Source organism: Purpureocillium lilacinum, assembly GCF_023168085.1.
Source record: "Purpureocillium lilacinum CBS 284.36 DNA, scaffold_6, whole genome shotgun sequence".
Lineage (NCBI taxonomy): Eukaryota > Fungi > Ascomycota > Sordariomycetes > Hypocreales > Ophiocordycipitaceae > Purpureocillium > Purpureocillium lilacinum.
Genome location: NW_027072116.1, coordinates 2,684,434 through 2,709,618, shown reverse-complemented (window position 1 = coordinate 2,709,618; position 25,185 = coordinate 2,684,434). Strand labels below are relative to the sequence as shown.

General features: G+C 60.6%; 8 protein-coding genes across 8 annotated transcripts; 3 read left to right on the top strand and 5 right to left on the bottom strand.

The window, feature by feature from the left end:
- Window positions 1-481: 481 nt before the first annotated feature.
- PLICBS_008719 (uncharacterized protein) lies at window positions 482-1,159 on the top strand (the record flags this gene model as incomplete). Its single annotated transcript, XM_018324819.2, has 1 exon — window positions 482-1,159. The coding sequence occupies one exon, from the start codon at window positions 482-484 to the stop codon at window positions 1,157-1,159; it is 678 nt and encodes a 225-aa protein (XP_018176213.1).
- Window positions 1,160-2,058: 899 nt separating this feature from the next.
- Window positions 2,059-4,162, bottom strand: PLICBS_008718 (uncharacterized protein; the record flags this gene model as incomplete). The annotated part of the gene is made up of 3 exons (XM_018324820.2): window positions 2,059-2,538; window positions 2,598-4,062; window positions 4,158-4,162. 3 exons carry the CDS (start codon window positions 4,160-4,162, stop codon window positions 2,059-2,061), a joined length of 1,950 nt encoding a protein of 649 aa, XP_018176214.2.
- Window positions 4,163-9,231: 5,069 nt separating this feature from the next.
- Window positions 9,232-10,361, bottom strand: PLICBS_008717 (uncharacterized protein; the record flags this gene model as incomplete). Its single annotated transcript, XM_018324822.2, has 4 exons — window positions 9,232-9,465; window positions 9,520-9,672; window positions 9,727-9,933; window positions 9,984-10,361. The coding sequence occupies 4 exons, from the start codon at window positions 10,359-10,361 to the stop codon at window positions 9,232-9,234; spliced, it is 972 nt and encodes a 323-aa protein (XP_018176216.2).
- A 540-nt stretch (window positions 10,362-10,901) lies between these two features.
- On the top strand, window positions 10,902-12,154 carry PLICBS_008716 (uncharacterized protein; the record flags this gene model as incomplete). The annotated part of the gene is made up of 2 exons (XM_018324823.2): window positions 10,902-11,214; window positions 11,418-12,154. 2 exons carry the CDS (start codon window positions 10,902-10,904, stop codon window positions 12,152-12,154), a joined length of 1,050 nt encoding a protein of 349 aa, XP_018176217.1.
- A 66-nt stretch (window positions 12,155-12,220) lies between these two features.
- PLICBS_008715 (uncharacterized protein) lies at window positions 12,221-13,449 on the bottom strand (the record flags this gene model as incomplete). Its single annotated transcript, XM_018324824.2, has 5 exons — window positions 12,221-12,504; window positions 12,551-12,792; window positions 12,897-13,070; window positions 13,148-13,223; window positions 13,326-13,449. The coding sequence occupies 5 exons, from the start codon at window positions 13,447-13,449 to the stop codon at window positions 12,221-12,223; spliced, it is 900 nt and encodes a 299-aa protein (XP_018176218.1).
- Window positions 13,450-16,759: 3,310 nt separating this feature from the next.
- Window positions 16,760-19,790, top strand: PLICBS_008714 (uncharacterized protein; the record flags this gene model as incomplete). The annotated part of the gene is made up of 3 exons (XM_065601441.1): window positions 16,760-16,829; window positions 17,233-18,810; window positions 18,874-19,790. The coding sequence occupies 3 exons, from the start codon at window positions 16,760-16,762 to the stop codon at window positions 19,788-19,790; spliced, it is 2,565 nt and encodes an 854-aa protein (XP_065457513.1).
- A 308-nt stretch (window positions 19,791-20,098) lies between these two features.
- Window positions 20,099-20,909, bottom strand: PLICBS_008713 (uncharacterized protein; the record flags this gene model as incomplete). The annotated part of the gene is made up of 3 exons (XM_065601440.1): window positions 20,099-20,227; window positions 20,377-20,493; window positions 20,688-20,909. 3 exons carry the CDS (start codon window positions 20,907-20,909, stop codon window positions 20,099-20,101), a joined length of 468 nt encoding a protein of 155 aa, XP_065457512.1.
- An 802-nt stretch (window positions 20,910-21,711) lies between these two features.
- PLICBS_008712 (uncharacterized protein) lies at window positions 21,712-24,374 on the bottom strand (the record flags this gene model as incomplete). Its single annotated transcript, XM_018324826.2, has 3 exons — window positions 21,712-21,720; window positions 21,772-23,985; window positions 24,042-24,374. 3 exons carry the CDS (start codon window positions 24,372-24,374, stop codon window positions 21,712-21,714), a joined length of 2,556 nt encoding a protein of 851 aa, XP_018176220.2.
- Window positions 24,375-25,185: the final 811 nt, after the last annotated feature.

The window sequence follows — 25,185 nt, the reverse complement described above, 5'->3', positions numbered from 1 at the left end:
CGCTTGCGCTGACCCATGCAAGCTCCAGTGGTGGGTGCTGTAGCCCGTCGAGTTGCAGGTCCCTAGGGCGGAAGGTGGCCGCTGTGTCCCGCGACAGACCGGGCTGCCGTTGCGCAATTGGATCCATTGAACCGTACATGGAAGCTGGCGGCGCCCAACAGTGACGAATTGGTCCCACTACAGCGCGCCCCCGGGAGCGAAACGGCCCGACCATCCACGGCAGCGGACCAGCATCCCACCACCAGTCCGGCCCATGATTTCAACATCACGGCATCATCCATCCCGCCTCTCACTCATTCTCTTATAGAAGCCCGCACGAGGGCGCACACGGCGCAACGGCCAACGCCCCGCCAGGGATTCACGAACCGCCCACACCTCACTATGGCATGAACAGCTTCACTCTCTACGGCACCAATTCGTTCATTCATTCCTCTTCAAATCGGCACACCTAGATCGATAGAGACAGCCCGCTTCGCTCGCCATGTCAAGAACCCTCTCCTCCGCCGTCCCACGCCTCACCTCGCGCGGCAAGCTCTCCGCCCGCTGCGGTCCTCTCACCCTCGCCGCGGCGCCGCCGACGGCCTCCCAGCTCCGCCGCCCCTTCTTCAGCTTCCCCGGCGTCGGCACCGGCGCCAGCACCACGCAGCAGCTCACCGCGGACCGCACCCTGCCGTACCCCTCCGGCCCTCTGTACGAGCTCATCGCCGACGTCGACTCGTATGACCGCTTCGTGCCCTACTGCTCCAGCTCGCGCGTCACGCAGTGGTCCGCCCCGGACCCGCGCGACGCCAACGGCCGCCGCTGGCCCGTCCTCGCTGACCTGCACGTCGGCTGGGGTGGCTTCAACGAAGTCTTCACCAGCCGCCTGCGCTGCGTCCCTGGCGTCTCCGTCGAGGCCATCAGCGGCGATCCCGCCGACGCCGACGCTGCCGCCGTCTCGACCGTCTTCAAGAGCCTCGTCACCCGCTGGTCCGTCCGCCAGGTCGCCGACCAGCCCAGCCCCGCGACCGAGGTTCATCTCTCCATCCAGTACCAGTTCGTCAACCCGCTCTACGCCGCCGTCAGCGCCGCCGTCTCGGACAAGGTTGCTGGCCTCATGATCGAGGCCTTTGAGAAGCGAGCACATGAGAGGCTGGCGTCTCCTCCCCACTACCCATGAGTTCTGCTGCGAAACAACCTGTTGCACATAAAAGTCGCATGTAGTTCATTGTAAATTAGACTAGAACCACCGCATCTAGAAGGAGTTCACCCATCGGGGTTATAGAGTAGAAGGCTGCCTGTCCCAAAATGTTGATATCTCTATCTGTTAGGCAGCTCCCCGTATGAGTGAGTAGTTAGCGTGTAGCGCCGTTGCCGATCCCACCCGAGGGAGCCATCTGGACCATGTGGGCAACCCAGACTATCAGGGTCTTACAGGCGTCAACGCGTTCTTTTCAGTATATAGAGGTGCAGTCATGACGAGGCCGCCCGGCAACAGCGAGCGTTAGAACTACCTCGCAAATGGATGCCAGATTTGCAGATGTTCATGTTGATAAAATCCAGTGTCAAAGCTTGTAACCCACCATTTCTTTTCCTTTCCACAAAGCCATCCAATCGTTCTAGGCATGTATCAAAAGCCACTCCACGGGAGCTGTGCGCCTTCGAGCGTGACTCCCCTGGCAAATTGTCTCGCCGCCATGGTGTGTCCCAAACGCTTCGCATTATGCACGCCTCGTTTCCGCCGCAAGTCCTGCAAAACATATTCCCAGGGTATACCAGCCGAGTAAGTAAACCGCCGTCCGAACGCTCTGGCCGCCCACGGTCAGACTCCGCAACCAATGCAAATGAAGACCTCTGCTCGACAACGGAAGGGGGAGCCGAACACAACGTACATCAACAAACAGATCGAGGGGAGAAGCGAGATTCCGCACCAACGGTGCGGGGGGGAGGCGCTGAGGCAATGGCATAAGTCAAACGGTCATTCGTCGTTATCGTCTTCGGCGTCTCATCATCCCCTCTTGCTCGACCTTTGCTTCACGTCAGCGCCGAATCCAATCTGAAGACGGCCGGGGGGGCTACTCACTTCTTCTTGGTGGGCTTGCCTGCAAAGAAGGTAAGCATAGCCGAGTTCCTCTTGCTGCTGCTCTTGCTGCCCTTGGTCGGAGGCGGCCCAACGTTGATAATATCGGGCTCGCCACGACGTCCGGCGGCCCCGGGCCAGCCAGGCGCGGGTGGCACGCTGACTCCGGGGCGACGTCCGGCGGGTGGGACTCCGGGGATGGGTGGGGGGATGGGCATGCCGCCGCCGCCGATGTGTCCCCGCCGCCCGCCAGCCGGCCCAGGCATCATCCCGTGGGGAAACTTGGGGCCGACAGGCGGCATCTTCTCCACCGGCCACATCGTCATGCTGATGGACCAGTCCGGCTCAATCACCCTCTCCCACACGGAAGGCAGGATGATTTCGCCGTTTGGCCCGATCAAGTCGTAATGGCCTTGCTGCACATGCGGTCCGATGACGTCCACGTGCAGGAACGCTTGCTTGATGAGCTCTTCCATGCCCTGATCGAACGATCGGGTTAGTCTTTGGACGGGCGAAACAGGAAGCGGCACAGACATACCTGCCAGGTCTTGCAGAGATGGAACGGGAAGCTGAACTTCCGCCCCACGGCGTCCTTGAACTTGATGGGCGCCTTGTTCGTCGTCTTTTTGGCGGCCTCGGCGGCCTCTTCCAGCTTGGCCTTGGTCTCCTCTTGGATCCTCTTCGTGAGAGCCTCGTGCTCCTTCTTGGCCGCCGCTTCGGCTTCGGCTGCCTTTGCCGCGGCCTCCTTCTCGGCGGCAACCTTGGCGGCGGCGTCGGCTTCGGCCTTGCGCTTGGCGTCTTCCTGGATCAGCTTCAGCCGCTCTGCCTCCTCGGCGGCTTTCTTCTCAGCGGCTGCCTTTGCCTCAGCCTCGGCTTTCATGGCGGCTTCGAGGCGAGCCTTGGCCGCCTCCTCGATCCTGACGCGCTCTTCCGCCTCTCTCTTTCTCCTCTCTTCGGCCGCCTTCATCTCGGCCTCGACCTTCTTCAGCGCATTCTCTTCAGCTCTCTTCATGGCCTCAGCTTCCTGCTTCCGCCTCTCCTCGGCGGCCCTCCTCTCCGCCTCGACCCTCTCGACGGCGGCTCGTTCTGCGTCGGCTCTGGCTCGCGCAATCTCCTTTTGAGCCTCCTCTTGCTGCTTCTTCATCTCGTCCATCTTTTTCAGGAACGCTTCCTCAGCTTCCTTGCGGATCTGCGCGTCCCGCTCCCGCTGCTCGTTGAGCGCTCGCTGCTTCTCTTCGTGTGCCTGCAGAGCTGCGATCTTGGCCTCCATCTTGATCTTCTCGATATCCACGGGAGGCTCTTTGGGCGCAGGGGTCGCTGCTGGGGCTGGGGCTTCCGTAGCCGGCGGCGGCGGCGGCTGAGACAGGTGGAACTGCTGCATGTGGGCGGGCAGGTTGTACTGGGCCGGGGGGCCGTAATACCCGTGCTGGTACGGCATCACATCATACATGTGCCGCGGAGGCTCCCCGCCGAAGTAGCTGGCGCCGCTCGAGCTGGTGCTCATGGGACTGAACGGGTTCGGGTTGGGCCCGTAGCCCCCGTAGGGGATCACTTGGTTCCCGCCGGGATAGCCTCCCATGTAGTGGTTCTGCTGAAAGGGGTGTTGGCCATGGCCGCCGCGGCCGCCGTAAAAGTTGCCGCGAGGCGCGTGCTGCGGTTGATAGGCCGGGCCATAATGGCCGCCGTAATCCTCGGAGGGATCCACGCTGGGCGGGTTTGGTGCGGGCGCCTGCACCTGGGCGTAGTGGTGTTGTTGTCGGGCCACTCGATGGCGTCGCGGCGCGGCTCTGGTGGCGCGGGGCCGCGAAGGGGGATAGTCGTTGCTGGCCGACGCCGAGTCGGACGGGTGAACGTCTTGGTCGTACTCGTCTTCCCACTCGTCGTCGTCGTCGGTGATGGAGTCGGTGACGGAATAGTCTTGCTCGTGCGAATGCTCTCCCTCACTGTTGTATGAGTTCGAGCGTGAGCTCTCGCCCGTTTGAGTGGTGGGGTTTGCGGTTCGTCTGATGAGTCTGGTCAGTGGTGAGTGGGTTGGGACGGCCAAACTCTCTCGTCGTGCCTGCGCGCGAGAAGGAGACAATGAGATTGTGGCACATACGGCATATCAGACGGCAAGGGATCCGAACGAGGTATTGCCGTCTACTCGCGACGATCCGCTTGAGAAGGTCGGAGTAACGGCGCGTGTTGCGACGGGGGAAGGCGGCGACGGCGCTGGGGCGAGGGAGGGGAGCGCAAAGTGCGTCGTAGGCGGGCGAGCGCGGGATGAGGAGGGATGGATGGATGGACAGGCGGACGGATGTCGAGGTCGGCGCGGGCTTGGAGCAGTGAGACGGCTCAATGTGCGGCTGCGGCTGCGACTGCGACTTGCGCTGGCCAACTCAGCACAGGTCAACAACAAAACCGGGACGGGCCTGTGCTGTGGTGTGCGGTGCTTGCAGCGTCTCGGGCGGTACCTTGTCTGCTAGCCAAAGAGGTGGATAGTGCGACAAGTGTGAGGGGTCGATTGGTTGGCGGGACGAGGAGCGCGAGGGGCTGACGGATGGGCCGTGGGAGCGGACCGCAAAAGCCAAAGTAATGTAATGTAATGTAGGGAGGCTTATTGCTGTGAGCGGTAGTGGCGGCGGTAGTCGCAATAACAGTGGCGGCCGGGTGGTGGGTGGTTGTTGATTCTCGTAAAATTGGGGGGGAGGAGGGAGAGGGCGAGTTGGCGACGTCAGGTGGGGGGAGTTTTCTCCGGCGCGGTGCTCGAAAGAAATCTTTTGGTCCTCCCTGTCGCGGGTTGGCTGCCCTGGTCCCTGTCACTGTGTTCGTGAGCCGAATTCGCTCGTGGTTTATACGACGCGCGTGTCTTGGCCGTTGCGGCTCCAAAGCGCAGCGCAGCTTAGGCCCCGCTCGGACGCTGGGTCGGAAGGGAAGAGAGCCGCGTCGAACACTCGCGCGATGGGGGCGCAAGGCTTTATTCGGGATAAGATGGCGGCGGCCTTGGAAGCAGGTAGGGTCACAAGGTCAAGGTCTGCCGTGAGCGCGGAAGCTTGGCCGAGGGTGGCGACGGCGGTGCGCTGTACCGGGGGACGGTGCCTTGGGGGGCTGTGAGTGCGCGGATCGGCGGTGAGTAGGTATTAGGCAGGTTGACGACCAAGCCAGAGGGGGTGGTGGGGGATCTCGCGCGCGGCCGGGTCGAGGTCGAGATGGTGGCGGGCGGATGGGAGGAGGAGCTGCAAGCTAGTTACTGGTAGCAGGCGAGGTAGCTTTCCGAGCTTGGACACCAAGAAGCTGCGCAGCTAGCGCGGTGAGAAGCGATAAAAGAGGTCGACAAGAGATGTGCAACCCGTAGGGCAAGTTGTCTTTGTTTCGAGTCGTTGACAGGCGTTTCTCACGGCCGGCGACTTGGACTCGAGCACAGTGTCGCAGCAGAGCAAGAATAGCTGAGGTGATATGCACTGGGCTGTAGGTGGTACGGCGTTGGCTTGGTGAGACTGTGAAGTTGGGCGAAAAGGTTCGGACGAGGCGGCAAGAGAGCACGGCGGGATTTCTGCGGTACTTGGGAAGAGGAGGAACCGCACAGGCAGGCGATCTGATGCCTGGAGGGAAGCGACAGGGCGGTACTTGGCAGGTTTGGTTAGCGACTGGTCCATGCACGTCTCTTTTCAGCAGGAGCATCCCGCTTGGGAGCTGCCCTGGTCGGCGGGAGGTATAATATACTGCATGTATAATGTACGGTACTGTACAACTGGAGCAATGAATGCACAGCGGGGTTTGTGCTTCTGCCTGTGTAGGTACGTCCGTGTCCTGGCTGGGAGCGGGCAGCTGTTGTTGAGCCTCGCAACGCCTGCGGGACCGACAGGCTTGACAACCGCCATCCATCGAGCCCACACGGGCACACACCAGCGACAAACCAACGACGTGGGACTCGGCTTTGCACGATTGGGTTGGCGGGAGCTGCAGGCGCCTCTCGAGTCTCCGCCGGCAAGGCGAGACGCCCGCGCGCACCGCGCAGCACAGCACAACTCACGCTGGCAGCGGCGGCGGCGGCGGCGGCGGCGGCAACTGCTCCTGCAGCCCACCAGGTAGCGCCGTCCAAGTCGTTCGATTCGGGGCACTCGCCTCGTCAGACGAACAGCACAAGAGACAGGCCGCCCTGCCCTGCGGACGCGGGAACAAGAGTGCAGTGAGGGTGTGGTCGCCCACGAGGGTCCATTGGGCTCGGCCACTGACGGGGGGCGCTTTGACTCACCCACTGAGCGAACGAACGAACGCATAACATCCAGGCGAGGCGTGAGTCGCCGTGGGCAGCAGCAGCAGCCGCGCGTGTCTCGCTCCAACGGCGGACGCACACTCGACGAGGCTGGTCGACTGAGGTAAACAGGAGGTGTTGAGAAGGGGAAGAGGAGCAGGTCGAGTGAGGCGACGAGAGAGACAGAGTCAAGTCGCCCAAGGCACCCCAGGTATCTGAAACTCGAGGCTCCCGTTGGGTTCCAAAAGAGGAGCTTTGGGATACTGTATAACAGCCCAAGAAGGGGCGGTGCTCACACCCTCTGTCTGCCTGTTGCAAAGCACTGACAGAACACGGCAGCCGTGTAGTCGCCTTGAAACAGCGGGCAGGGACCCTTCCTGGCAGCCTTGGACTTCAACCCACCCCGTCAACACGTCGCGGCGCAAGAGCCTGCCCGTGCTGCGGGATCGAGGTCTGGGCTGCCCTGAGCCCCGACGCACCGCTCCGTGTACCAGGGATAAACGAAATAAATAACCGCGATGAAGGAATCGAAACAAATCAGGAATAGAAATGACGCGACGCTCTGATGATGGAAAGATATGAAAAACGACCGTGTCCACTTACCCAGTATGTCTCGTGCGCAGTCGTGGACCAGACCGTTTGTCCACCCCGTGTCACCAAGACCGTATCAACGACGCTTCACCACTGACCAACTAAAAGCTCGCCAATGTCATAAAACAAAACCGAGGGACCTAGCAGCGCACGGCCCCGTCTACGTTGTAGGCGGTATTTCTGCGATCAGCGGCCCGTCCTGTGAACGGTCGGCGGCGGTGTCGCGCGGCCGCTGCAAGCCACGGCCCGGCTCTAAACGTTGGTCGGCCTTGGTGGCTGCAGCAGTGCAGAGGCAGGCTGGCTGGCGGCGCGATTTTTTCCTCTTATACCGACCCAAGACGCCTGCAGCGACGGCGGTGGTGGCGGTGGTGGTAGTGTCTTCAGCAATTCGCACGAGTGGCTGGACGGAACGTCTCGAACGGCCGCCGCACGATGGGATGAGATGGAGATGCGATGCGATGCGCCTGCACGGCAAAGCAGCAAGCAGCACGCGGGCAGCTCCGCCTCGTCCTGGCTGGCCAGATGGGAGATGTGTGGTGGTGGCCTTTGCCCGCAGGATGCAAGCAACCCAATATCTCGTCCCGATCCTGTCGACGCCGAGGACGCCGGGGCGGATCGATCCAATGCGCGCCGACTCGGTGAGAGACCCCCCGATTATGTGGTCGGCAGCGCCCAGTCACGACAGCAGCAGCAGTTGCAGAAACGGTAGCAGCGGCTTCGTTGTCGTTGGCGTCTCGTCTGTGTGTGCGTCTGCGTCTGCGTCTGCGTCCCCTGCGCGTGCAACGAGTCGAGTAATGGTGTCTGTAGCGGGCAAATCAACATGGTCAGGTCAGGTCAATGTTATGAATGGGCTCACGACCGCTTGACGCCGTCGTTGTCGTATTCTGGTGTATGATGAAGGGGACCTGTTGGGTCGAACTTGGCTGTCCCAGTCCGTTGCGGATAAGCAATACGAAGATGAGCTGCTGCGAGCCAAGATGATTTATTACCGCACAGCTAGTTGCTTTTGTTTCGATGCTTGCAAAATGATGCGAAGGCGACGCTCTCCCCTCCCCCTTGATATACTTTGCGCGCGCGCCCGCCCAGCCTGCTTTGTCGTCGTCTTCTTCTCCCACTTTCTTGTGTGACGCTGCCTGCGACTCCATCACGGCGCTCCTCCGCCTGTCCAACACCAATGCCAACAAGACGGCCAGGGGTGTGTGGTTGACCGCCAGACGGCTGTGGCGACGCCTGATTCGCACGCTCACCTTGTTCCCCCTTTTGACTCATACCTCACATTACAGCTAATAGAGGATACAGTACTCGGCGCCGGCCGCGTGCCTGCGTGGCCGGCGGGCCAGGCCCGCAACATCGTCACGCCCGCCGCATCTCGGCCTCGCCTTGTGCGCGCGTGCGTGCGGGTCCCCCTCTTCAGCCAGCAACGACAAGGTATGGGAAACAGACAATGAGCTGGCGCCGGTTTCCCGCCTTGCCGGGCCCATTGGCCTTCCGGGCCTCTTGTCGGCAGAGAATTTCTCATTAGCTGCGCGGCCCCGCCGCCGTGCGCGTCATCACCAAGCCCGTCGTGAGAGGGAGCGGCTATGGGCCAGACGTGAGAGGTGAGGTGCTGCACGGCGCGGCCAACCACGCAGGCCTGGCCCGCATGGGCATGCAATGCGGTGCGACGCAGCTGTCTGTACGAGGCACCGGCCGACGCTTGTGGCTTGCTTCCGAGGTGCCAAGGTCCTGTGGCACGCTGCGCACGTAACAGCATCTCCGACTGCGTCGTTTATATGAAATGTACTTGCGTGCTCCGTGTACACTATTTTCCCTTATACATCTGCCCGAGAGTACAGTACACTGGCCGTGCCTTGTGCGTCTTCATCTTCGCGCCGCTGCTATTTTCACGCAGGAGCCCAAGACTCTCCGGCGACGTCGCCCGTGCCCAACCCGACGAGACCAGGTGCTGATTCGTGCCCAAAGGGACTCGCGTCCTCGACGCCGCGTCGTGCCGTCCTCCTAGGTGGCGTGTTTGAGGTCCCTGCGCTTGGCCAGCCGTCTGGCACCTCTCACAATACTGTAGGACCTGTCGCCGGCCCACCGCTTACCACGCCTTACCTATGAGTAGATGCCCAATGCTTCTGCCTCCCAGGCTTAAGGCTCCAATGAAACAACACCGCCACGTCCGCCTGCAAACCTTCCCGTCGTGCCCTTCACGCAAGCTCAGGGCCCCGTTCCTCTCGCCTCGACCGGTAGCATCCCGTCCCGCTCATCCAACTCACAATTACCCCTGACAAGGCGCAGCCAAGCCAGCATCGTGGGCCCGTCACTGGACCCTCACACCCTCTGCGCCCGCTGCCAGACGCCCTCACCGAATCAGCTCGGGCGCTGACTTGGCCAGGAGCTCGCGGGCGGCAGCAACCTCGCCGGCGTCGTACCCTTGCCAGAGCTTCTCCTGGGCTCCGTATCGGCGGACAATCTCCCCAAGCTTCTCCGTTGCTGCCTGGTTCAGCTTCTCGATCGTTGCCTGTTCCGGCAGAGAGAAGCCCTCCGTCTCCCGCCGCTTCTCCTTTGCGGCACTGCTCAACAACTTGTCGGTAGTCTAACCAACGGTCAGCTTGCTGTGTAGCCCCAAAACATCATGAGTCACTCATACCAGCTTCAACCCATAGTAACCACGCAGGTAGTCGTCACACAGCTCGACACTTCGGCAGAAACGTTTCAGGGCCTCTGCGAGGTACTTCTGAGGAGAGCCCTCGGTGGTTGTGTTTGCAGCCATCAGGGACACCTCGCCCAGTCGGGCATGAATCTATAAATGGTAAGTATGTTGCACTATCAGCGCACGATGCCACCTCGATCTTACATTCCAGGCATTCGGAACGAGCACAACGACCTCCTCCAGGGCGTGTATGGCTTGGGGGTAGAGCCCCTGTGACAGGTACAGGTCTGCCAGCTCCGCCCACGCCTCCGAGTCCGTTGGGCTGAAGTCGAGGAAGGCGTTCAGCGCCGTGATAGCTTGAGGCGTCTTTCCCATGGAGCGCAGCAGCGCGATTTTCCGCTTGTAAATGGGCTGTGGAACGTCAGCCACCTTGCCACTCCCGCTCCACTGAGCAGGCTTACCATGTTGGTGTCGTTATCCTCCAACAACAAATCGTACTCGTCGAGTATTTTTTGCAGCTCTTCGTCGTTCGTAGCCTCGGCCTCTTTCATCAAACCCTTCAAAGCCATGATGCGTTCGTCCTTGTCGCCGAATCGAAGCAACAATCTCTCCAAGACTTGATGCGCAGCGTCGTCGTCGCCGGCGCGGAGACATGACAGCAGCAGATTCTCGTAGATAGTCCATAGGTCGGCCGTCTCGGGCGCGGAGAAGAGCAGTTGCAGGGGAGAAGTCGAGAAGGCCTTCGGATTCCTTCGCAGGATCTCGGGAGCTTGCTGCGCCAACTCCAGCGTCTCCGCAGGGGACAGTCGCCCCTGCGGCTGGAGAAGGGAAGGCGCCATGATGAACGTCGCCGCGGGAGAAAAGTCGATTCTGCTACGCGAGAGCTCGTTTATGCGCTATTTCGCGTGGCAATTGATCGGGCGGCTGCCAGATGCTGTCGTTCGTGGGCAGCTTAAGCAGGGCGACTGACGATGCAGTTGGAGGTTGACGTGGATGGCACAAGACTCCAGCACAGCTTCCGGCGCAATGTCCCCAGCCCCTGCGACTGGCCGCGACCCAGCTCAAGCTCCCCGCCAGTAACGATCGGCTTCAGCTCCAACCAAGTCGCCGCCGTGGGAGCGGAACTATCCGGAGGCGACGTATTTCCGTGCCGGGCTGACAGGCCTAGATCTGCCCAATCAGCAGCGACCACAGATCCACCGCCAGGAACCGGCCCTGAGCATTTATGGCCGTCTCCCGAAATTTTCTTGCCGCCGCAATTCTTCTTCCCCCCTCGTCCTCCCGCTGCAGCGAGCCTCGCAGGCCAGCAGAACGCGCGAAACCGGAACGGATCGTGTGTGCGTGAATCTGGTATTCACCTACATTTGACCAGAGGCACAATGGCTTCCACCGCCGTGCCCAGTGCCGAGCTGGCCCCGGCACCGGCCCCGCCGACAGAGGAGATGGCAGCCCTGAAGACGCCCAGTCAGGACGACGCGGCTGGCGAATTGCCACCTCACCGATCACACGATCCTGCCAAGAACCTGAAGCGGAGCGATCCCTTCCAGTTCGGCAGCCGTTTTCTCTCAAAGGAAGACGACGTGTTCGAGTTCAATGCCTGGGATCATGTCGAGACTGACGACGCGTACAAGGAGTACACGGAACGTCAGCTCGAGATGCAGCGCCAGGCTCCCGTTTCTGACTTTGACAAGAGTAAGCCCGCCATTGTCCCCTGCTCACTGCCACGGCATCCCAAAGATGTAGTGATGATTCACTTCCAATGCATAGTTCATCTGAAAGAAATGATGAAAACATACCTTCACCTAGTCTTTCGCTCCCATCTGAACACATCTTGCCTTATTCTTTGTCACATTCTTCACTTTTCGAAGCACACAGTGGCTGACTCGGCACCAAAGACAGGTTTAACTCGAACCCCGCAAAGTGGTGGAACCTTTTCTACAAGAACAATGCGTCCAACTTTTTCAAGGACCGCAAGTGGCTGCAGCAGGAGTTCCCGATCCTTGCCGACGTGACCAAGGAAGACGCTGGGCCAGTGACAGTGTTGGAGATTGGCGCCGGCGCGGGCAACACGGCGTTCCCTGTGCTGGCCAACAACAAGAATCCGCAACTCAAGATCCACGCTTGCGACTTTTCCAAGACGGCTGTGGACGTCATGCGCAACCACGAGGCGTACAACACGGCGCACATCCAGGCGGATGTGTGGGACGTCTCCGGGGATGACCTTCCTCCAGGGTTGGAGGAAGGCTCCGTAGACGTCGCCGTCATGGTGTTCATCTTCTCTGCGCTGTCGCCGACGGAGTGGGCACAGGCGGTCCGGAACGTGCACAGGGTACTGAAGCCAGGGGGCCTGGTCTGCTTCCGAGACTATGGAAGAGGTGACCTGGCCCAAGTGCGGTTCCGAAAGGGACGGTACCTGGAGGAGAACTTTTACATCCGCGGAGACGGGACCCGCGTCTACTTTTTTGACCGGGACGAGCTGTCCAATATATGGTCTGGGGAAAGCTCCTCGGAGGTAGACGCGCCCAAGTTCGACGTCGAGAACCTGGGCATCGACCGGCGGCTGCTTGTCAACCGAGCCGAGAAGATTAAGATGTACCGGTGCTGGTTACAAGGAAGATTTAGAAAGATTTAGACAAGGATACCCAAATATACAGCGAACTCTATCGAATGCGCGAAAGGCTTGTCTTCGTGTCTTGGATCAGTAGAGTAGTTTCTCGCGGAGCCTGGCACGATCTTGTTCGCTGAAGCCGATGCCGTCGAGGTACGCGTCCAGGCCGCCGTACGTCTGGGCCAAGTGCTTCTCCATGCCCGTGATCATGTCCTCTGCGGTATTGAACCACTCATCAGTGAGGCCAATGTTGCGGATCTCGGCAATCCTCTCCTCGCGCTCGGAGACGAGAGCCGCGTCCGTGAGGAAGTAGTCGTGCTCGATGGCCGGGGCAGGCACCTCAAGGATCATGAGGAGCAATGCGCACACGATGCCTGTCAGGAAGTCAGCACACCCACCCGGTTCCAGGAGTTTTGAAACCAAAGAGTGCCTCGCAAGAGAATGGAAACGTGCCTGTCCTGTCCTTTCCCTGCGTGCAGTGCACCAGCACAGGGACAGACTGCGAGCTGCCGTAGAGCAGCAGGGCCTCGCGGATCTCGGCGCCCGAATGGTCGAGCGTGTCGGTGCCGAGACCGACGAGGCCGCGCGCCAGGAGGACCTCTTGGCCGATGATTCGCACGGCGTCGATGCGGTAGCCGACAATGTAAAGGACAATGACCTTGCTATACGGGTGTCAGCCGGGCTTACATTGGGGAGGGTCGGGAAACCGAAATTTGTTTAGGGGAGGGGAGGGGAGGTTGCGAGGGAGACTTGCATGAAGCTCCACCAGGAGAGCTGGCTCATCAGATGCTTCTCAAACGAGCGGCCGGTGATCTTGATCTCCTTGTACTCGATGCCCTTTATGCGCGGGGGGTGGACGGGCGCGGTGCCGCCGGGCGAGGAAGGTTCCGCGCCATGGCCCTGGGCGTGACTCTTTTGCGCCTGTTCGAGCAGTTCCGTCCTGGCAAGCACACATCGTCAGCAGAAGAAAGGGGGGGCGAGCAGGAGCTCAGCTCAGAAACAGGTAGGGCAGCATACTTTGTCCGCAGGTCTATGACGGTCCTGATTGCGAGCTGGTCCCTGATGATGGTCTTGTCCCGCGGCGTGGCATCGTCTGCAGCTCACACAATGTCTCAGCGAGGAAGCTCGAGCGTTTGGAGCGAGGAGCGTCGCGATACTTTTGAGTGTGTTGGGTGGCAACGGGGAGCTTACATACCTGGCCGCGCGGAGCGGAATATGACGCCCTCGCGGACGCGCCTCTCGCCGAGGTAGAGATTCACCGTCTTGCCGACGTCGCGGAAGTTGAGGACCTTGTCCAGCGGCGGCGAGGGTTCAGCCATGGCGAGAAGGCGGTGGGCATGGGAGGGTTGCGGAGAGAGTAAGCCCTCACGCGACTTGAACGGTGTTGGATGACGCCGGGCGTGTCCTGGTCATTTTGCCTAAGTGCCGCAGGTCATCGTGAAGGATGACGATTTGACGATTGTTCTGGGGGAGGAATTGACTACCCTACACCTCGATGTTGTCCAGTGGGGAGATCGAGCAGCATTGACGCAACTATATCGTCAATACTCAGTAGCTATGCCGACTGACCCAATTGGCCATTGCATCGCTCTACATAGTACTAAATAAAGGGATGCTGCGACTGAGAGGCAGACATGATGTCCCCCACAGCCACGCGTCAGTCACTCGCGAAGACGTCCCTAGGGATTGGATCTCGCCTGTTTGAAACAATGCCAAAGAGCATCATCTACAACTGTCGATCAGCGCTCAGGGCTCCCACTTTGCCGACCACTGCCCATCGAGCAACCCAAGCAATCCATCCCTGCGATCTCTGCGAGGCAGTGCTCCCGCCGGGGCGCGCCGGTCTTGGTCAAGCGCCGTCCCACGAGCAGGGATCCGGGACGGCGGCGGCGACGGCGGGCGCACCGGCGGCAGAGCAGAGCAGCGCCGGACTGACGGTGAAGCGGGGGCCCGGGACAAGCTGGCTGGTTGCTTGGTGCCGTGCGCGCGACCGGGCCGGCTGAGCCCTGTTCGTGGCACAAGTAGGGAACGACGAACGGTACGTCATCTGCTGCGACTGTGGGATACCTAATACAACGCACAACCCAATGCAGCGCAGCGCACTGCGAGCCCACGATGCGTAGGAGCGCAAGCAAAAAGAAGCTCGAAAGCCAAAGGGACGCCACTTGTCCTGCTGGGCTTGGGTGGGGTACGGTGGAAGGGCATGGCGAGGTTTGGCTTTGGGGGGCGCGGACGAGCAGGGCACATTGCGGTCGGGTCTCGTGAGCTGCGGGATGGAGGAAGCAGCATGAGCATGGCACGTTGGCAGTGGGCTTTGTGCGGTGGTGCTGCAGCAGAGTTGGAGCTTGTTCAGCAGGGCAGGGTTCGTGCCGACAGCGACCGGGACGCTTGCGCCGAGGGGGCCGCCGCGACGGCTGCAACCCCCCGCCCGCCGTTGTCGTATGTTTTGTCTGTATTGCTGCGGACTGCGCCGCTACGGCGGTCAATTTTTGTCTGAGCGACTACCTACGCTGGACTCTGCGCGGGTACTGTGCAGGTCAGATGCCGATGCCAAAGTGAGGCTGGACACGATCTCGGCCGCCATGCAGATGTCGGGGTTGCACGAACAGGGTTGGGGCTGCCGATGCGCCAGGGTTTTCCCGCCGTTCGGGACGGACGTCTCACCCGGGCCAAACAAGGATCGGCGACGATGCAGAACGGGACTGCGCGGGAAAAAAACACAGCTCGTTGGTTGGGCATGGGGATGGGGGGCGTGGTGGTGCTCATGGCTTGCAACAAGGAGGAGGGGGGGACAGGGCACAAGGGAGGAGAGGTTTCGGCATGTTCCAGGGTGTGAGTGAGAGTGTGAGGTGGGAAGGATCCACAAGACCAGCAAGAACACACACAAAAAAAGACTGATGAAGCGAAGCAGTCGCACAGACGGTCGCATGAAGATGTCGAACGCATGCACGTAATATACGTAATAATGGGTAGATGGCAGGCTGCGCGCACGGGCCGAAGACGGCTGAAGATAGATGCGCATACGCGGCGTCGTGCATCATCGCCAGTGAGGAACACGACGACGAGAGCCCGCGCACCAGCGCCTGAGCCGTGCAGCGTTGCTCGCCCGCTGAGACGCGGTTTGAGGCTGGGGCCCAGCGCCCTGGGGCGGAACATGCAAGGGCCCGCAAGGCAGGCCCAAGGCAGGCCCGGTAGGTAGGTAATGATTACTCGGGTGCAGCGCGCACCAGCTGAGACCTACCGGTTCCCTCCCAAGCCTCCCCCAAGGACCTGCCGCAACGCTCGACGGAACGGTACAAGCCCTGCGGGGCTGCCCCCAGAACCCCCCCAGCCGGACCCCCCCAGGCCCCAGATCTGCCGGAGGGTCCCCCCGATGACGTCAGAGACGCGGCACCTCGTGCATCCCCCCCCGGCCGTCTGGTGGTGCTGCTGGGTGCTGTGGTGGTGCTCTGATGCTCTGATGCTCCGGCGCCGTGACCGAGAGCTACGACGGGCGGGCGCGTGGAACCATGATGGCGACCTTGAGAACTGCACAGTAGGTAAGTACCTACTGTGCCTGCGGGAACGGGCGTGTCGCAGCCGCCGTCTCTCTGTGCCCCCGGACATCCATTTGTACCTCGCACATACGTAGCCCCGTCCCGCCATCCACTTGCCTCCCAATTGACGTTGACGTCGACGTTATGCCTCTTCTGTGCCCGTAGTCTAGCCTACCTCACCTTGCCTACCTAGTACTTTACTTGTACGGTAGTAGTCCCGCGCCTCCCATCCATCCCGTCCCCATCCCAACGTTAGCTTAGCGGCTCGAGGCATCGCCCGAAGCTCCCACGGCCGAAGCTACGCAACGGTGAGCGCACCCTCTAGCGTCACTCGCTCCCGTCCGTCTCTCCCACCCCCAAAGTCCAATTTCCCAAGTTTCCTTGCTCGAGGCGAGGCGAATAAAACCGACTGCCGGCCCGGTTCTTGAGCCGCCCATCCTCCTTGTCTGCGTCTCGCGAACTGCAAATCCCGTCCAGCTCGTTGTCGTGGGTTCGCCTCGAAAACTCGCCCGCGCCGTTCGCTTTCCATTTTCGTCCTGTTCGTTGTCCTCGCCCCAGCTCTGGATTTCTCATCGTGCTCGTCGCACCTCATTTCATCTCGTCTCATCTCATCTCGTCGCATCTTGGGCGACGACAAACTGACAGCCATCTGCCAGCTTTGCGACAGCGGACAGACGCCCCGGATACGAAGTACAGCGGTTCCTGCACCACCACACGACGACGATCATCCGCAGCCCCCGGCTGCTGCTCCTCGTGGCACGGCAGGGTAGTGACATCTATTTGCGCCCGCGCAAGGAATTCCCGTCTCACCGGCAGCGCGCACGATAATCCATCCATACGGGCGGGCGACTTTTTTTTTGGTCCTACCTACCTGTCCAGCCCCCAACAAGCTGCTGCGGCTCTTCGCTCGCTGAGGAAGAAAAGCCGCCGGGTCGCGCCGACCACCAGCAGCAACCCGCATCGAATCGACGGACCACCACCCACGACGGTGACATCATCGCATCGCAGCAAGCAACCCGCCGTCCCGGAGTCCCGGACCCACCCCAGCGCAACAGCTCGTGCTGTCCAACGCTGAACTGAAAATCGAACCCAAATGGCTGGCGCAGTCGCGAAGCCCGACGCGGCCATGGGCAAGCAGCCCGGCGCGGCTCCAGCTCCTGCAGGTGAGTGAGTTGGCGGAGATTTTTCAGCTCGATCGCGCGAGGGTCGGCGGATGCGCGACACCAAATTGAATTGATCATCACCTTCCCCGCCGCCTGCTCTGCTAAATGCATTTTTTACTGCCCTTGCTGCTTTCAATTGCCCGAGTATTTTGGCCAGCGACTGATTGGGACGCCAAGCTGTAGCTGCAGCTCAAGCTCCAGCTGCGGCGGTCGCTGCGCCTCGCTCCTGCCCTCGCCCGCTTACACCTTGCGCCTCGGCGTCGCGTGACTTCTCGTCGTCAGCTTCACTTTGCCATCTCACTCTACAATCCCAGATTCCATCTCTTTGCCCTACAGCCACATTCCTCGATTCCTCTTCTTTTCTCCGCATCGCGAGCATGCTATAACCCGCGCATCCTACAAGACGAGGCACTGACCGAGGCTCCCGCCACATCTCCAGTAGCAACCGGCGGCCGCATCAAGTACGCGGACCCTCGCACGCTGCCCAGCTTCCCCTCGACTGGCCTCGCCCCCGACGGGGCCGCCGCCAGCGCCGCCGCCACCCTCGGCTGGTCCAACCAGAAGCCCGTCGAGCTCTGGAAGCCCGACAAGACCTCGTCCGCCTCGGCCGCTGCCGTTCTCGCCAAAGACTACAAGATGTCGCCCACCTGGGAGCCCGCCGTCAACCCGGACGGCCACAGGGCCGCCGTCCTCGCCGTGGGCTCCGCCGGAGCCGCCCTCAAGCAGTCGCAGTCGAGGACCAAGACGACCTCGTCGCACTCGCAGGGGAACTGGGGCAATTCAGCTGCCACCCAGGCCTTTCAGGCAAACCGCCCGGCCACTGCCGAGCCGACCAATTTGTCGCACGGGAGTTCGGCCGCGACCCAGGCCTTTCATATCAGCAGGGCTCAATCAGCCCGGAAGGCCCAGGCGCCCTCGCCCTCGCCTCATGCGCAGAGGTCGCTCGTTGCCGCCAAAGGAGCCATGTCGGGAGGCAAGGCCGCCAATGCGTCGGACGTCGGCTTCAGAGATGTCCAAGCGGCGGAAGCCAGAGCCGCTTCCAGCGCTCTTGATGGCGCAACGCGCGCCCATCGTGCGTCCATGCAACCTAAGCCGTCAGTCGGAGATGCAGGCTCCGTCTCCGTTGTCACAATGACCCGCAACATGTTCACGTCGCACCCGCCCGTGAAGCCCGAGGTGGACGAGCAGACCTACAACGAGAGGCTGCATCAATCTGCTGTCGACATGGCCCGCAAGATGTACCAGCGCCAGCAGCAGATGGTTGACCAAACCAAGGAGGCTCACGAGGATGGTGCCCAGGCCGGTCAGACGGGCACCTATCTCAACCTGCAAGACGCCGCGTACAAGCAGGCCCAGGAACGGCTGGCCAAGCTGCACGACGAGCACCAGCAGAGCCGCGAATACCAGGAATACTACGGCAATGAAGCGAGCCCCCGACGCAGGTTCACCGTGGGAGGCAGGCTGCGCCGACGCTCCTCGTCGGGCGAGGATGTAGATGACCGCCAACGCTCCCAAAAGATCCGCGAGCAAATGTCCATGTTCTCCACCAAGCTGTCCCAAGTCGACAAGGACAAGCGCGAAAAGGACCGCGAAGCCCTCCTCGCCGCTGCGCAGCGCAATGTCAAGGCGCGCTTACAAGGCATGGATGAAAAGGTCTACCAGGAGACTGGTCGGGTGAACCCCAGCATGGTCAGCGACTGGGAGCTCAAGGCTCAGCAGGCTGCCCAGTCGCGCCACGACACGCGCAGCGAGAACCGGGGCAAAATTGACATTGGCGGCGGCAAGTTCATGTCGCCCGAGGAAGTTGATGCAATCGCTGCGAGGAAGGTCCAGCCGGTGCTCGACGACATCAACGAGAAGACCGAAGCTGAGCGCGAGCGGCAGGCGGTCCTCAAGATGGAGGAGCAGGCCAGGCGTGACGAGGCCGAGAAGCAGAAGGCGCGTGACCGCGAGATCAAGGACATCCACAAGAAGACTAGGGGTATGTAATCCTTTCGACAGATGACATTCCAGAGGAGTAACTGCTAACGCTTTCAACTTGCAGACGAGGAGAAGCAACAGGAAAGGGCCAAGAAGCAGCAGGAGAAGGAAGAGGAAAAGGCGAAGAGGGATGAGGAAAAGGCCAAGCGCGACGAAGAGAAGGCGCGAGAGCAGGCACGGAAAGAGGAAGAGAAGGCTGCGAAGGCGGAGCAGAAGCGCCTGGCCAAGGAAGAGAAGCGGCGATCCAAGCATGGTGCCTTTGCTGCCTCGGATCACGCCGACAACCAGGAGCACGCTGCCGCCACGCACCAAGCTGCCGAAGAAGAGCGCACCTCGGAGCATGCTCAACCAGGTGCCAGCGCTGCTTCGCCGACGGTCGATACCAGCGCCGAGGCACCCGGCTCGCCTCAGTCCAAGTCTGAAGCCTCGACCTCTCCGACGTCGAAGGTCAAGGGGTGGATCAAGAATCGATTTTCTCGCGGCAAGTCTATGAGTGAGGCCGGCGACAAGCGACGTAGCTTCCTCGGGGGAGCGGCCATGAGGGAGCACGGAGCCAACGGCAGCGCGGCAAGCCTGGAGAATCGCGCGTCAAGCATGCGGGACGTGGCGTACGCCGGCAAGGCCAGCGACGAGCACGCCGATAAGACCAGCGGCGAGCACGCCAGCAAGGCTCTCGACGAGCCTGCTAGCAAGGTTGAAGACGACCACGCCGACGTGGGCGCCGCGGAGGCCGGACCGTCAAGCGCCAGCCACCCGCGTGTGGCAGCAGAAGAGGCGCACGAGCAAGACTCTCACGGGGTCAGCCCCGTGAGCACGCCCCTGGAGGAGGAGAAGCGCCTCGGTGTCGATTTCGAGGATGACGACACGAGAGACGGGCGGCGGATCAGCATTGAGCCGCCGAAGCCCATTGAGGACCCTAGTACGCGGGCTGGAAGCAGTCCGAACCGCGACTCTCGGTTCCGGGAAGAGATGGATCAATAATGTTGTGCAATTTCAGTTTTTGTGCGAGACAGGTCGGCTGACTCGCGAGTAATGTGTGGGGAGTATATCAAGGAGAAGCGCTGTGTATTTGTTGGCTACGATGTTTGAATGCTGCGCCTGCTTTTTCAAGAGGGAGCTGAATATAGGACGAGGCGTATCTGGATCAACACGAGAACAGGTTGCGATTTTCACAAGTTTTCAGGACTGTTGAGAGAAATGGATTCGCCCAGTACATAGCTGTATGAAATACATATACGCGGACGAACGAACGCCATGTTGTATGAGAAGCAGTGATCCCTCCGTCCCTTTCATGACGATATAGGGCTCGACGCACGATGCGGCCGTTCATCGGCGCCGATTCCTTCCCTGGCACAAGTGGCGTAGTCTTCAAAGGCATACGCCAGGACGAAGCAAGGCCCTCCATCAACGCCGCACTTCTGCATTGGGCAAGGAGATGTTAGATGGGAGGCTGGTTGTTGTTGTATCGGGGCTCTGCTGCTGCTGCTGCTGCTGCAGGCAGAGAGAGGGAGAGAGGGGAAGAAGGAGATGGGGATGAGGAGATGGGATGAAGGGGAGAAAAACGTACCCCTGCCTTGCACTTGACGCGGGCCTCAACACCGTAGCGCGGGTCAGTCTCGGGGATGTCATACCCGCGGCTCATGGTCCGGCGGAAGGTGCACTCGTTTGTGGCCTTGGAGCAGGTCTAATGTTGCGCGGGGAGGGTTATTGCTGTTAGCCCATGGAAACCAATATACTCCGGTTTTAATATTTCACACAAGGTCGGGCCAGAAGAGAGAATGGCCGAGGGGCGGAGGGGTTCCCGTATATCCGTGCCTTTGGTATACGTGCGATGCAATGGATGATATAAAATGACGAGTAGATGCTTGGAATACGTACCCCCGGCATGAGGCAGTTGACCGTATTGATGTAATCGTGGTTAAAGGCCCAGTCCGGGCTCCCGGGCGCCGAATGCGCCGGCGGCGTGACGGGCGCCGAGGCTGGCTGCGATGCCGGCAGCGGCACCGGTTCGGGCAGGGCGACGCCGCTGACGGACGAGACGAGCAGCGCGCAGGCGATCCACGCACCGAAGGTGCGCGCCGCGCCGCGAGGATTCTGCATGCTTTTGTCTTGTCCGCGGCCCCCCTTGTCGGGTACTGCTACCTAGTAATCCTACAACGTATAATGGATGAATGCGGGAGGGAGGGGGGAAACAACATATGGGTGTACCGTAAATATTCAAGGCTGCTCGACTCGTGCAATCGCAGACGGATGTGACCTTTTCTATGTCGCCTCTCGAGCGGCGTGCCGTGCCGTGCGTGCGTGCATGGGCGGACCACGCGTACTCTGACGAGGTCGAGAACGGTTCCCGTGATGGGCGCGTCTGCGTGAACACAGCTCGAAAACGTCGGGGCGGGTTTGGTCTGACGCTCAGGGCAAGTGGCCATGCCGCTGGGGGTGACGAATGCCACAATCCCGAAACAAAGTTGGAGAAACACGAACATGGCCAGCACATGGTCATTGCTTAACACGACGTCTACGTGCCATAACATCAAAAGAGATTCTGTTTGGACTAGCTTCAGTGAGGATGGTGCGCTGTCGCCGTCATCTATATATCTCTAACAAACAGTTGCGTGTCGCAAGGGTATATCAGACACGTCAAGTTGAGACCTAAAGTCGAAAGTATTCCATTTGTGGCCAGGCAATTCGAAAGCAGTGGCCCAAAAGTCGTTGAAAACATGCCTCTACGGCAGTGGGTCTAAAGGGAGCTTGGCTGGACGTTACAAGTCCCCGAGGAAGTGTCGCCTTTGGCGTCTATATCTCCCCGACGCTGAAACACCCGCGGCCCCGGTAGTTGTACAATGGGCTCGATTAAGCCCCTAGTCCAGGTTCAACATTACCCGGTGCACCACACCAGGTGAGATCAGTACAGCTAGAGCGGGGCGTCAGCATAGATCGTGGCCGCTCAGCCCGGAACACACACCAGGTTCAGAAGCCACATCAACACCAGCAGCACCGTCATCCGGACCCTCAGGTCATTGAGCACCGCTCTGGGCATCAATTGTCCTAATATCGGCAGGACCTTGAGCTGCCCCAGGCTGGCGGGCCCTGGCAGGAGTGATTCGGAGTCGCTGGCACCTTCGGGCTTGTCCTGTTCAGCAGATGTGCTCGTGAGGAGCTTGGTCAGGTGCCCGGTGGCCTCTGCCGTCGTGTGGCTGAGCCAGAGAAAGAACGGAACAATGACGACCAAGTGTCGCCACCTGTCCGCTGCAAGACTGCCGTCGCCCGTCAGACCATCTAGGAGAAGGATGCCCTTGGTGTCGGAGGCGAGGAATATGTGGAACTGAAGTGTAAAAGTCTCCAGGGAGCAGCGGCCGAGCCAGGCAAACGCCTTCGAGTAGAAAACTCGTACCGGGGCAGCGATGTTGCGAGCTGCGATAAAGGCTATTATCGGGGCAAACGAGGCGTAAGGGTGCCACCAGTTGTAGTCTTGCTTCACCGCAAAGTGTCCGTTGCTCAGATACCAGTACCCAGCCATGATGACCAGCCCGATGAACCCAGAAAACTTGGTCCCAACCAGCAACCGGTTCCAGAGCTTGCTCCGCACTGACGCCATACCCGCAAGCATGCCGACATAGACGATGAGGATGTCGAGGGACACGCGGAACTGCCACTCATGGAGGTCCCAGTCGATTCGGAAGACGGAGCGCAAGATGGCAAAAACCCACTCTGACAGCGGCGTGAACAAGAAGACGGACGCAACAGCGAACGCTGACATGACTATCTTGGCGATGACGGCGTTGCTCGTGTCATTGTAGCCGGACCCGATGGCCAGGGTAGCGTATACAATGGCGAACCAGAAGCTGACGAGGGGTGCAAAGTAGTACAGCATATAAGTGGTGTTCATGACGTACGGCAGAGCGCAGCTCAACAGATTTAGCCGCAGCAAAACAGCCGCCACGCGCTTGAAGGAAAAGTCCTTCTTGGTAAGGAAGTAGACGGTGTGCCCGTAGCCGACCTGGAAGAGATACGCGGCCACCATGAGGCGAATGCAGATGTATATCGGGAGGGATCTGGACGCGCCGGTCCAGTGGTATATTAGGATTGCGGCTTGCATCCATCCCTTCCACTCGTCGGTCTGGTCTCGAGAGAGGGGCGGCGCATCTTCCAGCGCGGCGGGCGGAGTGGATGAGTTGGACCGCGGAGGGCTCATTCTTCGTATGGTGACGACACCCGCAACTGCAGCCAGAAAAGAAAGGATGGCAAACTCGCTAGCGACGTACTCCTTGCTGCCCTTTGCAAACACCTGAGTGCGGTCCGCAAGAAAGCAAGCCAGCAGCGCCGTGACGAACATGCATGCGCTCATGTCGAAAAATGGCCTGCCGACGTTGCGACCCAGCATGTCGAAGACCTCCAAGACGATGCAGGTTGCAACGTACAGGACGCCCAAACCGAGCAGTACAGACTGTACAAACGTGGTGCGGCCGTAGTCGGTGCAGCATGTGCCGTCGTAGGGGAAGCCGTTGAGGGCGTGGAGCTTGGCGTTGCAGCGAGCGTTGAGCAGGATCGTCGCCTTGACCTCGGCAACTGAATCGATGACATGGAACCCCGTGTCGGCAATATCAACCATGACCGCAGGCTGGTCTCGAGAGAGGGCAGGGTAAGCTCGTAGTAGGGGAATTCGCTTCTCGTCGGCGACGCTGTCGAGAAACCTGTCAATATCCTCGACTTCACCTTCGTGAACGCCCTTGGGACCAGTTCGGTACGGCGGCAGCTTGTCGTAAAACGGAGGGGCGACGGGGGCGACAAAAACCTCGTTACCCAGGCCATCTCGTGACACCATGGGCGTAGAGCCAAACGGCGGCAAGTCGCTCGTCTTCATGACGTCGGTGACCTTGAGGAACGCCTCGGAAAAGTTGCCGACAGCGTCGTCGTGGAACATGGTCAGGGCATACCAGCTACCGAAGCCGAGAAGAACGAGGGCGGCGCTCTTCTGGTCGGCAACCGGGACGTTGTTATGCTTCTCCTCCTGCCACAGGTTGAGTTGATACGTCAAGTCGTGCTGTTCCTTGGTCTCTTCGCCGACCTGGAGGAAGGGGTTCCAGATCTGCAACATGCGGATGCCATCAAACTCCATGTCGTAGCTCTCGTGGATGCCAGCCGCGCGGCGGCGTTCGTTGGCCTTGTCCCTGTCCAGCTACGGGAGGTGAGTCTCGTTGGGGCGCACATTCGTATGAGGACCAAAGAACGTACCAGGCGACCCATGGCCCAGAAGACCTGGCGGGTGGTGGAATCCCCTGAGAAGACCATGTGGCGGTGCTCCATGCACTGGTGAATGTCCTCCTTGGAGTACTGTCGAAGCTTACAGCCTCGAGGCTGCCAGTTCTTGAACGGCGCCCGCGTGCCATTGACATCGAGCGGCTCGAGCCAGCTGCCATCCTCGAGAAGTTGCCGGCATCGGTGAGGATCCGGGTGGCGGAGAACGCCGTGGAAGGCCGCGCCGAGAAGAACCAACAGGACAATGAGAACGGACAAGCTCCTGGTGGCTAAAGCCGACATAGCAGTCGACGCTCCGGCGACAGTCATGGCGGCGGCATCGAGATGCTGTACGGGTCACGTTCGACAGATGTGTCCGTGGACAGAATGTAAGAACCGAAGGGCATCGTCATAAGGGGGGCACCCAAGAGATGACGACCACGGCTGTTTACAAGACTGGCTATATGTGCCGGGCAGGACAGAAACCATAACCAACATAGGCTTGGTCAAGACTTGGCAGGGGTTGGTCCGAAGAGTCTGAAGTCCGGGGCGGACGCATACCCAGCAGCTAACGTTGCTCGTATGGAGCAACAAAGGACATTGGACGGGTCGAGTCACTAACAAGCGCCGAGCCCAACCCATGATGCCCCGCCGCGCGTCCCATAGATGCCATGGCCCGTCTCGTGAATGAATGCCACGGCCCTTCTGTCCGACCCGATTCCAAACTTTCTTCCCAGACAGGCAATGGCGTCCAGCTATTCTACAGCGGCTGAATTGAGAGGCCCGCCGGTGGCTTTGACAGCAATGTTTGCTCGCGGGTTTGACCCTGGTGCGTGAGCGAGGGCGCGGCTTGGCGTTGCGGCAAGGCAAAGGGAGGGTGTGATGCCGGCCGGCATCCATCGCGCGATGCAGTCGTCCAAGCTGATAATAATGCCTCGGGAAGCATGTTGGGCCGAAGCCTAAATGGGCGAAGGAGAATGAAATAGACCGGGATGAATGCCACCGGCGGGTGGTGAAAGGATGGTTGCGGGGGGGAGAGAGGGTCCTCGGAAGAATAGGGAGGGGGGCAGATGGAGGTTGAGGGTGTGGTGTGCAGCGTGCACTGTGGGTGCTGGAGGGAGGGAAGGAGGGAGGGAGCCCA